General features: G+C 41.9%; 1 protein-coding gene across 3 annotated transcripts in view; it reads left to right on the top strand.

Moving 5' to 3' along the window:
- Positions 1–45: 45 nt before the first annotated feature.
- creb3l2 (cAMP responsive element binding protein 3-like 2) overlaps positions 46–17,705 on the top strand; it is a 36,220-nt gene continuing 18,560 nt past the window's right edge. Inside the window, exons 1-3 of one of the 3 annotated variants that reach the window (XM_022667003.2) lie at positions 46–490; positions 15,363–15,582; positions 17,495–17,700. In XM_022667003.2, coding sequence (XP_022522724.2) covers positions 389–490; positions 15,363–15,582; positions 17,495–17,700 — 528 coding nt within the window. In that variant the 5' untranslated portion in view covers positions 46–388. The remainder of the gene's footprint in view (positions 491–15,362; positions 15,583–17,494; positions 17,701–17,705) is intronic. The other 2 variants (XM_007237772.4, XM_007237773.4) reach the window with 2 other exon arrangements.

Below are 17,705 nucleotides of genomic sequence, written 5' to 3'. Positions count from 1 at the left end.
GGTTATGGAGTGTTAAACGTTTGTATAAAAATATAAATATCCGTTTGATGAATGAGGAAATACGTGTTTTACTCCCAGCGTTTCTCCGCCCCCAACATTCCTCATCTCCAGAGCAGAAGCGCAGAACTGAAGGAAGAGAAAGAAAGTCCATCTTGAGTTTGTGTTCAGGACACGACTCGGCCCTCCTCTCTGAGCGGGTAGTGTAGCTCGCGCCGCGGGCAGACAGGGGGAAGAGGCTAGAGAGAGCCGTGCTGGGTCGTAGCCGCCCGGTGTGTCGTGATAACTTTGTGACGGGAAAAGCCTCCGACGAGCGTCGACTGAGGAGAGCTGTAGTTCATGACAGTATTAGTCTCAACGTTTCGCCTCGTAAAGTGACTAATAGTGAGAGATGGAAGTGTTGGACAGCAGTGAAGAACCGTTCATACAGTGGGACCGAAATCTCAGCGAGCTGTCTGAACCCTGCGACAGCGACAGTGTTCTCTACAGCACGGTAAGATCATGACTGTAATGGAGCTGCTGACCAACTTCTCTGTTGAGATCCGCAGGCCTGAAATACAGCGGAGCGGCAACAGGTTTACACTCAGCGCAGATAAAACTAATAATACTGTTGCTTTTCCTGACTCCAGTACCGGACACCATGTCTTCATTAGCTACACGCTTCTCCAGAGGTGACTTAAAAGCTGGTAGAAAACTAAGCCCAGAAGCTGTTGAATGCATGTAATATTGTTGAGCTACTTTTAAAGTGACTACGTTTTTTTTTTAGTCTGGTCTGTTAAGAATGTATATTGTGGAAATTTAAAGCCTACATCACAGAGCAGTCTTATTTCACAGTAAATATATCTGCTGATTTTAGAGTTTGTTTAGCATGTCAGTTCTGATTCTGTTTATTTTAACAATGTGTAAAAGAGCAGCAAGGCTGTTTTGATATCTTTGTGTTTGCCATAGCTCTTATATCACCAGCTCCACAGTTGTTCAGCTAACCAACAAAAGTTACTGTGGTCAGAAAGCGTTTTTAGAACTAATATATGTGGCTTTGCAGGAATGGGCACAGAAATGAATTTTGTCCCATCTCTTCTGATGAATATATTAAGGACTGCTTCTTTAAACATGTTAATATTTGCAATTCACCTTTCTAAACCTTTAAAAAAGAAAATCCGGTGTGAAACGGCCAAGGCGTAATCAAGTTTCACTAAATCCAGTTCATTTCACACCGGATTTCTCCTGTAAGTCCAGGGGTAACTCTGCCTTTGGTACCCTGCCCCAGGACCCTGCATACCTTATGTGTCAACCAGTGGTTCATGTTGCGGCTTGAAAACAGAACCGGCTGTGTGTGTTTGTCAGGCCCCTCGGTCCACAGGTTTTACTAAGGAGTCTCCCCTCCTGTTCCTTCTCACTTTCCCCCTGTCTCTCAGTCCGGGGGGTTTGTTGACTCAGAATTCCTCACAACAGCGCCAGCTATTCTCAGCTGCAGCCTGGCCTGTCCTCTAAGGCCCTGGCTCTAGACGGTGTTAATCGTGTAAACTCAACTTACAAATTTAGTATTTAAGGCAGCAACACAAACAACATTCGTATAGGTAAAATAAAATAAGAGTTAGTTCTATACAGTGTGTGCCAAAGAGTAATAAATGAAGGAGTCATGTAGGACACCAGATTGTGAATGTTAGTGGGATGGTATAGGGAGCTGCTAAGCACAGTGGGTCAACTGGCCTGTACCCAGTGTTTCTTAATGCTGATAGTAAGCTTGCTAATAGTAATATAGTAATGAGATTGTCTGGCATAACCCTGTACCTCCACTACTATTACCAATTCATTTAGTCTTGTTTGGAGGCCAGATGTGCTGAGCTGCTTGTACTTCAATAACAGATGTGCTGAGTTTCAAAAACAGACCACAGCTGTGGTGCTAATGTGAGGAAGGACGACAAGAAAAATTTTTTTTTCTTTGCAAAGATTATTTAAGACTGACCTACAATCAAAATGGAAGTCACAGCCCAGCTATCTAGTTTTCAAAGACTTTGATGGATACATTTAAAGTAGAACTTTAGAGTAGTTGTTGGCTTGTGACAACTCCCTATCAGATTCATCCCTGTACAGATTCTCTGTACTCTCATTTTTTTTACTCTGAAAGTTAACACATGTAGCATTTAACCATAAAATAACAGCATTTTAAACCATTTAGATAAATGTACTTTGAAAATAGTAGAATGTCATTTTCATTGCTCCTTTGGGTCCAGAATGCTGTCAAACTAAATTGCACTTTCCATATTGTGGGGGAAACCCCAGTGCGAAACATTAAAACTCTTGCATAATTCTGCTCTTAAACATTGTTACCCCTGTTATGGTACTAAGACTAAGACAGGATTTTTCTAGAGAAACAATGGACAGGACTGTTCCTCCAGTCACAAGAGTACTGCTTGCTCTGAAATACAAGGAGATGTGGCTTTTTGTGTTTTGTGCTGTGTAGTTACGACCATGTTTAGGAAGTTAAGGTCATGGACATGAGACATTGGCCTGAACTGAGTTTTTTTTTTTCAATAGGCCAAATATTTATTTAAATATGGATCCTCCATATTTGCTGCTGCTGATTTTTTTTGTCTTGACAGTAATGTAAAATTGCAAATTGCTTAAATTGAAACTTATTTGCACATCATGTCCTTGAAAGCCAGATGATGTGACTCAGTGATATAAAGCAAATGTGCACTAAGTCCTGTACATAAACAAACGTACAAATATTCCAATTACAATACTTAAAGAAATGTAAGAAGTATTTACTGTTTTTCCTAAGAAGTGAAGAGGATAAAAGTAAAAGTATTTAGTGACAGAAATACTCAAGTAAAGTATAGTTACTGCAGAAGTGTATTTAGTTACAGCAACAAAGTTCTTAACCTTGCTACTTGCCACATAGTGATGTGAACAAAAGTGTTAAGACACCTACACATTATTCCCACAAAATCTTTTAGGACACCTTTTTATGCTTTTATGTGTCATTCACCCAGAGGAGTGATTAGAATTATCCCACCTCCACCGAACTTTTCAGCGGGCACAGTGCAGTCAGGCTGGCATGTTCTTTTGGCCAAACCCAGGCTTGTTTTGCCTACAGCTATTCTAAAATAAAACACTCATGCCATAAAGTTCCTGGTACTTTTATTATTGTGCTGATTTTAACAAAAGAAGAGGGTTCAAATGATGCCTGAGACGTTGTGGTTAAATTTCCACTTTTAAAAATACCACACATTAAGTGTTGAGGGTGAATATCTGGAGGGAATACATTTCACTGATGTTTTGTTGCTTGATTTTGTACACCTGTGTTAATGGCAGTAAATGAAACAAGATGTCTCAATATTTTTTTCAGTATAATGAATGTATGACATCATAACCAGATACTGTATTTAAAAACTGTTTGTCTTATTTTCTTTTGTGGATAAAGTTTCCTTATAATATAACCTCAAATGTATTGATACCCGTGGGGTATTACATGAGATCACACGTGTGCGTGTGTGTGTGTTAGAGTGAGAGGGATAAGGAATGTGCTGCTTACAGCCTTGTATTAAACGCCTTGTTTCTTGGGGTGCGTGTTCGGGCAAAGCCAGGCCTCTCCTCACAGAGGTCTCTCTTTTCTCCTCCTACCTCACCGGGTGCAGGGTGGACACAGCCTGGCTTGTTCTAGCAGCACTCAAAGCTTCTGGGAGGTTCTGCAGACAGTATTCCCTAACATGCACACTTTCTCCTTCTCTGTCCTGTATTCACACATTCACTTCTTGGGACAGCTTGAGATGATTTTCCTTGTGTGCTGCAACCTGACCCAAGGCTAAACCCACACTCACCCTCACATTCTGTATGTACCCAGGCTCATTTTGTTCTCTATAGCCTGTTATGTCCAGAAATAATTTAGCCTTTTAGTCTCTGTCTTAGTGTGTGTGCAGTCTAGAATAGATTTCTGCATACATGCTCCAGAGATTTAATCTGGAAAGAGGCTGAGTATATGCACAACTTGACATTTTAAAAATACATTTTATTGTACATTTTGTGACAGTGCAGGGAAAGTGTTGGAATAAGGGAACCAACAAATGATACAGCCTTAGTTAAAGATATAGCACTGAGTGCTAGATAAAGTTAACCCTTAAACTTCACTTAATGTCAGTTTAGTAGCATTAGTTTAGCTCGAAGAAATGTCATCAATGCTGCGGCTTCTCCCTACCTAACCCCCTCCCCCCATGGCCGAGTGGTACCACTCTCCCAGCAGCATTGATAACGTTTCTTTCAGCTAAACTAACGCTACAAAACTGTTACCTCAGACTTGGTGATTTGGTGCTTGGGCAGTTTCACCACGTTGAAGCCCCAGAGTCTGCTCTGTATCATAATTGTATTAAAATTAAATTCTTTTTCCGCCGTTTTTTATTTTTCCTCTGCCCAGCCGGGATGTACAGAGCGTTCGAATAGGGGTACTATGAAAGCAGCAGCTGTGAGCCACAAAGACTGTGTCAAAGGATGCGCTCACCCAGCAAAGCAGCAAGAGGTACCAAAAGTCTAGATAAGCTGACAGTTAAAAGATAACATAGCTAGCATTAGCTACGTATCTAGCTATCTTAACATACCTAGCACTAGCTATTTAGCTAGCTATCTTACCAAAGCTAGCATCAGCTACTTAGTTAGCTAAAGCGCTAACGCTAGCCATGTTAAGATAGCTAGCCAACGCTAGCTAACTATCTAACACTAACTAGATGAAGCTAGCTACCCAGCAAGCCTTCTAACTTCCAAACTAAAAGGTTTATCAACCAAACAGCGCCTGCGTTTTTCAATATCCACTTAAATCATGTACGTTTTATTTAGCCTTAATAAACTCTGGACTTTACATGCTGAATAGCTAAATGTATATAAACAAGCTAGTTCACTGGATGGCAGTACCTGCCTGTGACAGGCTCCAGGGCTCTTGCATGGATCTCACGTAGAGAGAACTGAGACACCTCCAAAATGTCCTGCTCTCAGAAAAGCATCTGAAAAGTTCTGCTCAGGGTTATGCGGGAAGATCTCTGAGCAAATGGTCCATGTTAGCCTCCTGACAGCAAATCCACTTGGTTGCAGCACGGCAGTGCAGTAACCGCATCTGCACCAGGTAAAGTTAGTGTTATCGACCCTCTCCACCTGTATGGAACCGCTGCTCCTCTGTACAAATCAGAGTTTGTAGCGTTAATCTGTCTCGTCTCCTCATCGGCTTGAACACAAAATCCATTGGGTTTCTAGGAACCTGATCAAAACCCTGCTCAGCTTTGTCTTCTTCCATAATCCCGACAAACAACAAGCTATTTTCCTTAACCCTGACGCTAGCTATGTACCTGGGCTCTTTAACCAACCAACCTCGTTACGTCACCAGTGCTGCACGGCCAAAATGGTGGCGCACTAGCGCAAACGTTTAGGGTAGTAACAAACATAAATATATTATAATTTAATGTGTAAACATTTTATATGAAATATTCTTCCCAAAATATTTTTTTTGTATTTTCTTTTCTTAGCTACTGCAGACAATGTAGGTTAAATAACAGTTTCATATGCAGCATGCATTAACAACACAGACCTATAATATTTCACAAAGAACAGAAAAACTACATTTTAGCAGAAGGAGTCCTCTAGGATGTGCACTACATCAGAATCACAGGTATTACCGTTTTGTATTTAAAATTTCATAATATCAAGATTGTTTACTTTATTATGTTCTTATTATATAAGGTGGTCCTAAACAGTACAGCACTCTGGAAGACTGAGGTAAATCAGTGTTACATTAACAAGAAATGTCTCAATAATTTATTGGTATTGTTTGTTCAAATTAGGGCAGTGCATGCTGCTGCTGCTGACACTCAAACCTCTTGCTCTTAAAAATGTGGCTTGTAAATTCCTTTGAGCTGTGTGTAGTCTCCTAAAGAAACACTGTCACCACATTCTGGACCCTTTCTCAGACCTGGACCTTTTTCTCTCTTAGTAAAGATGAAGGCAAGATTTAAAGTGTGTTTTTCATCACAAAGGGAGTTTGTATGTGTTGTAGCTGAGTTGGGATGATGCAATTGGGCCTAAGTTCAGTGTTTGTCACAACCTTGGTGGAAATCCAAATGAAATTGGACACGTGCTAGACCATATCAGAGCATGATTAAAGACCAAGGTACATCCACCCAAGAGAGGTAATATCTTTGCTCCTGGAGTATGTGAGTGGTAAGTGTGTGTGTTTATTGGTGGGTGTGTGTTTGGTTGTGTGTGTGCCTTTGGGTTGAGTTGAAGAGTTGGGATGAGGTAGGGTGGTAATCATCCTACATGCTGTTCTAAAGCACTGCTTCAGTAAAAAGCCCTTCCTCCCTGAAGGTAGAGACAGTTTACTTAGTATATCTAGATTTTGCTCTGCTCAGAGAACCAGCCTGCTTTTGAGAAAGCACTCTGATTTCAGAATTAATTTCCTAATTCACAAAAAATGAATGAAATTATCTTTTCAAGCACACACACACGCTGCAAACAAAGAAGCCCTTTCCCCCTGTGCTGTCATTGCCAGTGAGCCAACAGCTCTCAAGACCCCAAAAGCCAGCGTGACAGAGGAAGCAGAAAGCGTTTCAACAGCAGGCCTCCCTTTTAATGTGCACTGTCTATTAATAGAAATAAGCTTCTGATGTGGCAGTCCTTAGACCCCCAGTCTGTTTTCATCCTGGAATAAAGTGAAGGAACTTGTAATAAGCACTTAGACTAATTACAGTTTTTCAGAACGTCATATCTTCTCAGTATCAGTCTCTTAGCAATTTTTCACATATTGCAACCTGGCAACTTAGGATAAGATCATCATCACCTCCCCACATATCCATGAATGTCACGTAATCATATAGTACATGGCACATACTTAAGGCGTGGCCAGCCCAGTCCATTGGCGTGTGTGAGCATAGAGTGTTTTTTAAAAGAAGCTGGGACTGCTGGAAAAATGTGGGCAAAGGATTCCTGCACACAGGCAGGTCCCGTTTCTGTTTGCCAGCCTGTCAATAGAGTTGCAATTGAAATTAAGTAATTTCAAAAGAAAAGTTATGTGTGAGTGAAGTTTGGAAAACTTTAAGTTGCTTTCAAAGATAGATAGATAGATAGATAGATAGATAGATAGATAGATAGATAGATAGATAGATAGATACTTTATTGATCCCCGGGGGGAAATTCTTGGCATCCAGCAGCAGGTTACACAATACACAAAGTTAAAAAAGATAAAATATAAAATATAAAGATACATATAAATACAATCAAATAAGAAATAGAATATACAGTGTAAATGTACAGTCTTCGTGTGTGTGTGTGTGTAATGGAGATGGAGAATGGAGGTAGTGCATTTGAACACAATAGACAGTGAACACCAGTCAGGATAACTGATGTCAGCCAAACAGAAAGTGCAAATACACAGTTATATAATAATTTAAATTAAATTAAGCAGTGCAAAAGATACGTAAACAGTGCAAAAGATACGTAAACAGTAGATGAATTAACTAGTGAATGAACTACTAGTGCAAAATATGGTAGAACTATAAAAAGTGTTCTAGGCATCAGCAAGTCTGAGAGTGTGTCCATAGCTGGGGGTGTGTCCATGTTGTGGCCAGAGTGGCCGGAATGAAAAAGTTTCACAGAGTCTTTAGTTTGCTGTGCTGAGAGGAGTTGAACAGTCTTATGGCCTGAGGAACAAAAGACTTTCGGAGTCTGTCTGTGGAGCAGGACTGGGACAGCAGTCTGCCGCTGAATGAGCTCCTCTGCCTGGTGATGGTGCTGTGCAGAGGGTGGTGAACATTGTCCATGATGTTCAGCAGCTTACTGAGGGCTCTCCTCTCTGCCAGTGGTGTTAAGTACTCCAGCTCTAATCCCAGCACAGAACCAGCTTTCCTCACCAGCCTGTCCAGTCGTCCAGCATCCCTCTTGCTGATGCTGCCTCCCCAGCACACTACAGCGTAAAAGAGGACGCTGGCTACCACAGACTGGTAGAACATCAGGAGGAGTTTCTGGCAGATGTTGAAAGCCCTGAGCCTTCTGAGGAAGTACAGTCTGCTCTGGGCCTTCCTGTAGAGGGAGTCAGTGTTCACTGACCAGTCCAGCCTGTCGTCCAGGTGCACACCAAGGTATTTGTAGGATTTGACCACCTCCGCGTCGACCCCCTCAATGGAGATTGGCCGCTGAGCAGAGGGCCTGGACCTCCTGAAGTCTATGCACATCTCCTTGGTTTTGGAGATGTTCAGCTGCAGATGGTTCATCTTGCACCACATCACAAATTCCTCAACCAGGCTTCTGTACTCCCTCTCATCATCATTACGCACACACCCCACAATTGCAGTGTCGTCAGAGAACTTCTGCATGTGGCATGACTCCGAGTGGTATTTGAAGTCTGATGTGTACAGTGTGAACAGGACTGGAGAGAGAACAGTCCCCTGTGGTGCTCCTGTGCTGCTGATCACTGTATCAGAGGAGCAGTCCCTGATCCTGACATGTTGTGGTCTCCCAGTAAGGTAGTCAGTGATCCAGGTGACCAGGTGCATATCCACCTCCATCTCCATCAGCTTGTCTCTCAGTAGTAGGGGCTGGATGGTGTTGAAGGCACTGGAGAAGTCGAAGAACATGACCCTCACAGCACCTCCCCCCTTGTCCAGATGAGAGTGAGCTCTGTGCAGGAGATAGAGGATGGCATCTTCCACTCCCACCTTTTCCCGGTACGCAAACTGCAGTGGGTCCTCAGCATGGTGGACCTGAGGTCTGAGTTGGTCCAGCAGCAGTCGCTCCATGGTCTTCATCACATGAGATGTCAAAGCAACAGGCCTGTAGTCATTCAGCTCCTTCGGGTGTGCCTTCTTGGGAACAGGAATGAGACAGGTTGTCTTCCACGTGGCAGGAACTCTCCCTATACGCAGACTCAGGTTAAAAACATGTTGGAGGGGCTCACCCAGTTGAACAGCACATGCCTTGAGCATTCTGGGGCACACACTGTCCGGGCCAGCTGCCTTCCTGGGGTGAAGTCTCCTCAGCTGTCTCCTGACCTGGTCAGCAGTAAAGGTTGGTGGACTGGAGGAGATGATTTGTCTGCCAGTTGATAGTGTTGATGGTGGTGATGATGAAGATGGTGGAGGTGAGGGTGATGATGGTGCTGATGAAGATGGTGGAGGTGAGGGTGATTGTGCTGATGGTGATGAAGATGATGATGGAGGTGAGGGTGATTGTGCTGATGGTGATGAAGATGATGATGGAGGTGAGGGTGGTGGTGGTGGTGGTGGTGGTGATGATGATGACGGTGATGATGTTGATGAAGATGGAGGTGAGGGTAATGGTGGTGGTGATGAAGATGGTGGAGTTGAAGGTGATGGAGATGGTGGTGATGATGGTAGAGATGGAGAAGATGTTGGTGATGCTGCAGGAGGGTAGGAGGAGGGGGCAGCAGGAGCAGGACAGTCAAACCTGTTGTAAAAGTTGTTGAACTGGTTTGCTCTGTCCACACCGCCATCTACTGGGTTGCCGTTGTTGTTCTTGCACCCAGTGATGGTTTTCATTGCACCCCAGACTTCCTTCATGTTGTTGTCTTGCAGCTTTCTTTCCACCTTCTTCCTGTAAGACTCCTTGGCCTCTTTAAGACGTACCTTGAGTTCCCCCTGTACGCGCTTCAGCTCTACCAAGTTTCCGTCTTTGAACGCCCTCTTCTTTTGGTTGAGGAGGTCCTTGACGGAGCTGGTAATCCAGGGTTTGTTGTTTGGAAAGCAGCGTACAGTCTTTGTGGGAACAGCAACATCCATACAGAAATTCAAGTAGTCCGTAACACAGTGAGTCACCCCCTCAATGTCCTCACCATGTGGGTGCAGCAGCACGCTCCAGTCAGTGGTGTCATAGCAGTCCCTTAGGGCTTCTTCTGCTTCAGGAGACCAGACTCTGAATGAGCGTGTGGTAGTGGGCTGCCTCAGTACCAGTGGTTTGTACTGAGGCTGCAGGAACACCAGATTGTGATCTGATTTCCCCAGCGGTGGTAGTGGAATAGCCCTGTATGCATCCTTCACATTAGCATACAGCAAGTCTATGGTCCTGTTTTTCCTGGTGGGACAGTCCACAAACTGGAAAAAGGCAGGCAGGGTAGAGTCCAGCGTTACGTGATTAAAGTCACCAGTGATCACATAGAAGGCGTCAGGGTGCTGTGTCTGCAGCGCTGCGACGGTGGAGTGGATGACGTCACACGCCGCCTGCATGTCCGCTCTCGGCTGGATGTAAACACACACGAGGATCGCGTGAGAGAGCTCCCGCGGCATGTAATAAGGTCGGAGACTCACCGCTAACAGTTCAATATCCCGACAGCAGATCACCTCCTTCACGTACACATGTCCAGGGTTGCACCATCTGTTGTTAATAAACAGCGCGATTCCTCCACCTTTCCGCTTCCCGCAAAGCACCGGGTCCCGATCCGCCCTCACTGAAGAAAAGCCGGGTAGCTGCACGTTAGCATCCGGCGTGTCGGGGGTGAGCCAGGTCTCGGTGAAACACAGCATGCTACACTCCCTGTAGAGCTTCTGATTCTTCACCAGACAGGCTAGCTCGTCGGTTTTGTTGGTCAGTGAGTTAACATTCCCCATAACCACCGACGGAACTGAGGGTTTGTACCTCCAGCGCTGCTCCGACTTCTTAGCCTTTAGCTTAGCCTTTAGCATAGCGCCGGCCCTGCAACCTCGGTACCTCCTTCTCAGATTATCCGGTATTGTGTGGACAATGCCCCCACGTCCCGCGGGTCGGAGGGCTAGCAGTTCTTCCCGGGAATAAACACGGTATTCCTCGCTGCCCTGCATATTTACACCAAAAATATCCTTAGGATATAAATAAGATGCACACTAGACGTGTGTAGTAGCACAGAGACGATAAATAAACGTAAAAAAACTCAGAAAAACACACAAAGAGACGGAGCTACTGGAACAGGCAGCCACTCGCGTCAGCGCCGGAAGTAAAAGGCCAAAAACCAATCAACAACAACAAATAGCATTTATTAAAATGTACTATTGAAGATTCATACTGTGTATATTCAGGACAAGCCCCTTTTGTTTTTTTCTGTTAAAATAACATGTTCTTTATATATACTGTTAAATATTCTTTACCTGTAGACTGTGCTGCCTTCCTGTGTTTGATACCTGTAAACAATGTAATCCCAACCACTTGCTTTAGTCATGTAACCCATAGTTGTCAGCTTGAACAGACATTTAAGTAGTTCCTAAGTAAATGATGTTCTTAGTTTACTGAACTAAGGCCAAGTATTGTAAGTGAAAATATGTGGAATATTTAAAAAACAAGCAATAAAAACACAAAAACCTCCTTCCAACTTGTGGTTAGAGACTTGTTTTGCTGTCAGAGGCTGGAAACCTCTTGATCATTTTGAAGAACAGTAAATTTAAAGATATCTCCAACATTTACATTTTACATCTGTTGCTAAAGAAAAGTAGCTTGACACAGGCAAATTAACTAAAGAGTGATGGAAAAGAAGGACATGTTTTATAATTGCTATATCCAAATTGTAGCACTTTAATTGAACTCCTTCACTATTTAAGGTGGAACAGTAAAATAAAATATCTTGCTGGCAAGCAGCTAAAATCTATCCAATAAATCTATATTCCACTAAATCTATAACCGTTGCGACACTTAAAAGACAATGTAGCTGTTTATTCTCGGGCCTGCAGTTTTGTATATATAAAATATATACAAAATATATAAAAAGCAGTTCTTACATGATCATTTCATTTATTACTAAAACATCTACTCAAACTATCCTGGCCTTGTTTGAAAAGGTGTTTGCCCCTAAACCAAATAACTTGATTTGTGCCAAAAACTGCAGTCAAGCTTAACCGATAACTGGCAATGAATTCATGTCTAATATGTATTTTCTGAATTTCACTGATATAACAGCTCAGTTCTCAGTTCTTCAGGTTAAAGGTGCTTCCTCCAGCTATAACATGTATTTGTATCAGGCTACAAACAGGGCTGCTTTATGAATTCTTGCAACACAACTATGTCTTAAAAGCATTTGGCACTGTTTTACTCTTATTCAGTGTGGGCATACCTTTTGCTAATATTACTTTCATATTTTTTACACTTTTTAAGTTAATTTATCATTTATCTGTTTTAAAATCTGTTATTTCACTTTATTTAGTGCTTTTTAATCCACAGCGAATAGACTATAAAACTCAAACTATGCAGCCTTTCAACACCTTTTTAACCCAAATGTCTAAATTAAAATGATGTAGCATAAATACACACTTGCTGCTCATCCAACACTTCTCAGTCTTCACCGTTTGCTATTTTCATCAGCCATTGCTCATCATTCTCATGTAATAGAGACAATGTTACCTCCATCACCTCAAAGTCCCTGTGTAATCCTAACTTTACTAATGTTACTACCTGTTTAGCCTGCTCTCCCGGTCTGAACGTACCACGCAGAGAAAAGGTGTAGAACCGGCGGACACACGTGCTTTCGCTTGTAAACACTCGGGGTAGACTGACAAGCCCACCCTTTCTTCTTCACACACACACACAATGCAAAGTAGATATGTTTGTGGAGAAGGGCGTGACTAATTAGCGATACAGAGAAACCTGGAATGGAGCGGAATGGAACGGCGTGGCAATTCTAATCACAATGCACTGTACTGTGGGCTGTCAAACAAAATCCCGGACGATTTTGAAATTCCCCCCGGACATTTTTTTAGGTCTCAAAAGTAGGACATGTCCGGGAAGGACGTCTGGTCACCCTACTCTACAGTGACCTATATATATACAGGAACCTATATATATATATATATATATATATATATATATATATATATATATATATATATATATATATATATATACATACAGACCACATGATTTTGATTACCAATGTTGAGCCAAATTTGACTTTTTAAAAAATCCACTGATGAGCATATTTATCCCTCAGTGCAAGGCTTTCAGCAGGTTAAATGTGCTCTCTTGCTGCACTCTTGGGGTTGTTTTTTGGAACAACAACAGAGTGTTAGTTTTAAATTAAAGCCCTGCTGAACTCTATAGCTCATTTAATCTTGCTGGTTGAACATCTTTATCCTTCTTGGTCATGCTGGTCAGCCACCTTGGTCTTTCTTGTTCATGCTCCATTTTTTGCAAATTTGCATAATATGCAAAACCTACTTTTGAGAACTTTTTCTTGGCTTTCTTGACATGTTTGGTGTCAAATAGCTCATCAGAGCATAAACCTCAATAATTATTTAAAAAATCTTAAAATTTGTAAACAATATGACCACCATCTGCAAATTAGTCCTACTGTGGTGCAGCGTAATTTCTTCTACCACTTTTGAATGCTTAACCTGACATTAATACCACTTCATTCCTTTGATCATAATATGATTCTCAGATACCCTGTTAGTTTATGTAGACATACACCACAGGGGCAGAGCCAATTTTAGATAACTGTCATCTTGAAACATACAAGCTATCAAGCTCAGCCTTGGCATTTATCATCTATTGCCCATGCACTAATTCTACACCAAAGGAGCTTTTGATGTGTGAATTTTTGTGGTCACTATTAGCCATTACATTCCAGCAAGCTTTTGACAGGCTGAATGTTAACCAATCAGTTCAAAACGAATACACTGTATGTGGGCTATTTATATGTGGCCTTTTTATGCCTCACTGCTAAGCCATACCTGTCAAGTTTTGGACTTAAAAATAAGGGAAATTTTCCGCCACCCGCTTCGAGCCGCCCACCAACCCAACCATTTTAAGACAGGTTTACAAGAAATCTAAAATTACCACCTGTGTACATTTTTACAAACTACAATTAGATTATCAGAATCTGATATATATATACACACATTTTTTAAAATAGATTTAAAATTGAAATTGAAGGGTGCACAAACTCTGCAAAATGACTGTTGATGACTTGAAAATAGTATCATGAGCTTCTACAAAAAGGACATGGACCAGATATATTCCATAAGTAAGTATTAGTCCTAAGGGGCCTACACAATTAATAATTTCATTAATACTTCTTTCTATTGATCAGTCCAGTCCTGATCAATTCATTTACTTTCAGCCCTCTTCACATTTTTTCTCTCTCCATCTCTTCTGCCCCTTCTAAATAATAAAAAAAAAATTACACCACAAAACTTGAGATTTGAACAAATTCTAACAAACCTTAAAACTAGCCCTGAACTAATAAAATAAATGAATTTTCGTTCATTATAGCTTAATTAATAAACACAGTTTGAAAATGAAATAGTTATTGGCTGATCAGGGCAGGTTGAACATTATATATATATATATATATATATATATATATATTTTTTTATATTATTTTTTTTTTCTCAAACCCTGACAATGTTTTAACGTCAGCTGCTCTGACTAGCTCTCACAGCGAGGGGAGGCGGGACTTTCCTACTTTGCGCTCCTCAAAACCAGGAACCCGATTGGCTGTTTCACCTGAAAGGCGGGACTTTCTCTTTGAACCGGCACTACGATTGGTTAAGAGTCACACAGCGGCCAGTGCCCTGTTGCCTCAATAATAAAGTTTTTTTTATTCTAATATAATATGGAAAAATTACGAGAAAATACTAATACGGGAGGGCGGCGGGAAAGAGGAGTAAAATACAGTAGTTTCCCGGCCAAAACGAGAGACTTGACAGTTATGCTGCTAGGCTCTCATTAGGATTAATGTGGTTTATATTTTACAATTTAAGAACCTGTAGTTGTTTCACCAAATGCCCACTAAAGTGCAGCAAGAGACCACCTAAAACCTGATTAACACTACAGCTCATTTTATCAACTAGCTCAGTCATGCTGTTCATCCAGCTTGGTCATTTTGGTCATCCAGCTTAGTTCTGCTGGCCAACCAGCCTGGTCATTATGGTCATGCTGTTCATCCAGCTTGGTTATGCTGGTCACTTCATCTTATTGTATTGTTGTATAAACAGCAGATTTGTTAAAAAAGTATTGTCCTTTCCTACTCCTCTCTGCACCTGAATTGTGATCTTTGGATGAGATCCAGGGGAAGAGTAGAGGTTAAGGAATTCAACAGACAAAATTACCAAATACTACCAGAGAAAGATATCAAAGCTGATGCTTTTTTTTTTAAATTTGAGAGAAAAATGTAAACAAAAAAAAAAGACGAATTAATTCATTTTAATGATAAATGATAAAATTGGAGTGAATTGAGAAGCTGGTTCTGCTATTAAGAGAGCAGAAAGAAATGCACAGGAAGAAGGAGGGGCCTACTGATATCCACACAGTCAGCAGAGAAGCACTAAGCTTCTTTTTGTAGGCCACAACTTAAACAAGCATATAATAAGTGCATGTGTCAGTAACCTCTACCCTCTGTCTTATCCCTGCAGCACTTCACCAATCTCCTCGATGACCTTTCCCAAGAAGCCTTGTTGGGCCAACTGCTTAGTGACCCCTTCCTTTCAGGCAGGGATGAAGCCATGGAGGAGATGATTCCCCCCTCTCCACTGCCTCCGCACATCCAGGTGGAGCACAGCTACTCCCTGAGCGGGGACTCGCGTCCACAGTCCCCCATGTCCCACCTACCTGGAGATGCAGGCAGCAAGTCTGGTAAGTGCAGACAAAGCAGCTTTCTGTAAACGGAGGTGGGTGATAGGTGGGCTTGTTTCTACACTGTGTCTTAGGTTTCAGTAGTATCTCTGCAACACTGAACAACAGCAAGAATCTTTCAAATTCTCTGCAAACAACAACAACAACTCGTGTTTTAAAACTGCTGTGCATTCAAATGTTTTCCACAGTTCTATATAGTACCACTGCCTTTACTCCACAACCTTTGAACACCCTTTTTTCAGAGTGTGCAAAACCAGTGGTTCACAAAAGAGGCTTCCTATATCTTTCCACTTTTCTACCTGTTAATAAATAGTGAAGACACCAGGCTGTGCAATAAGTTATTTAATTATAACATTTTTAACACATTTTCACTATTTCCTAGTTTGACCCTTTCCATTTATAGTAGTGCAGACTGAAGCTGAAGAATGAAAAAGATCTTTTATAAATAAATAAAATAAATACAATTTTATTCATAAATAATCTACTTGCAGTCTTGCAGATAGGGACCCTGCAAGATCCCCAGTCAAAGTGTTAGTCTGTGTTTAAAAAGTCTGTTACTTGTCTTTAGATGTGAGAGGGTGTCAGACTTTACTCTATTAAAAGCCTTCAGAGTCTTTTGTAAATCGTCTAGTGTATGGTTAGCATGAGACATACTCCACAGACATTCAGGGCGTTTTCACTCCTGCACTGTTTGGTCCGGTTAAAACGAACTCTGGTCCGTTTGTAACTTTAGTGCGGTTCGATTGAGCAGGTGTGAAAACAGTAATCGCACTCTGGTGCGGATCAAAAGAACCGGACAGAGACCAGCTAGAGGAGGTGCCAAACGAACTCTGGAGCAGTTCGCTTGTGGTGAGAACGTGATCCGGGCTTGATCGGATCCAGCTATTAAATATAAGCCATTTATTTGCGCTAAACTGCTGATAAAGCAAGCACAGTCTAAACTGATATATTAGCCAGATAACTCGAATTACCACAGCTGTGAACAAACACTGTGTCCATGCACGCGCCGTCTGCGCCGCATTCACTGCTCACAGCCGTGTGACTCTGTTTATTATGTATAAATTTGCGCTGCACATAGAAACGCTATGTTTAAAAGTGCAGCGTTTCAGTGTTCAGTGTTAAAGCACAGATATTTGCGCTGGAACACAAAATCTTCTGTATTTATTTTTTTCGTATATTTATATTTAACGTACTCCCGTGTCAGACAGCTCTGACCAATCAGAGGACACAGGCTGCTCGCGTGGTTTATTGATGTGCATTTTGGTGCGTTTACATTTATACATTTATACATTTATACCAGACCGAACAGAGCGAGAAAACGCTCCAAGTAAACTAACTCATTAACTGATTCGGACCAGAGAAACGAACTACAGGTGTGAAAACGCCCTCAGGCTCCCTTTACAGTCAATCAGAAACACCACATGCTACATACCACACTGACTCCCAGACACACCACACACGCTACTCCACACAAACTCTCTTAAAATTTAAACACAATACCCCACTCTTACACACCTCACATCCATTAAGCAACCATAGTCAGGGGTTCTTAACCTGCACATTACAATAAGGAAACTTGTTTTTCTTACGCTCGGTCACACATCAAAAATTAAAGCAAACTTGTAGCAACTGCTTAGAAACAACATAGCAACACCTAGCACACTGTAGCAACTGCTAAGCAACACCATAGCACCATAGAATTTCATGGAACCCGAGTGCAACACTAGAGAAAACACTAAGCAGCTCCAAAATATGTTGTATGTGATTGATGTTCAGTCCAGTGCTGTCTGCTCTGTTAGGGACTTTGAATTGCTGCTTAGTTCTCATATACTTCTATTTTTGTTCATTACGATTATTGCTATGCTTTAGGGTTAGTTTCAATTCTCTGACACTTTAATGTTTTTTTCTGCAGGAGAATCCGACATGGAGGAGTGGCCAGCAGAGCAGGAGGAGAAACAGCTGAAAATGGAGCCACTGTTGTGTGATTCTCCGTCTCTGCTGCCTACGTTGGCCCTTACTCTGTCTCCTGAGAGCCCTGCCTTTGAGCCTGTGACCATAACCAATGGACCAGCTCTAATGCTCACCCTTCCGCAGGCCACACAGACCAGCACAACCAAGGTAGA

Source organism: Astyanax mexicanus, chromosome 2 (assembly GCF_023375975.1).
Source record: "Astyanax mexicanus isolate ESR-SI-001 chromosome 2, AstMex3_surface, whole genome shotgun sequence".
Classification (NCBI taxonomy): Eukaryota; Metazoa; Chordata; class Actinopteri; order Characiformes; family Acestrorhamphidae; genus Astyanax; species Astyanax mexicanus.
The sequence above is the reverse complement of the archived record's forward strand: the minus strand, read 5'-3'. Positions and strand labels throughout refer to the sequence as shown.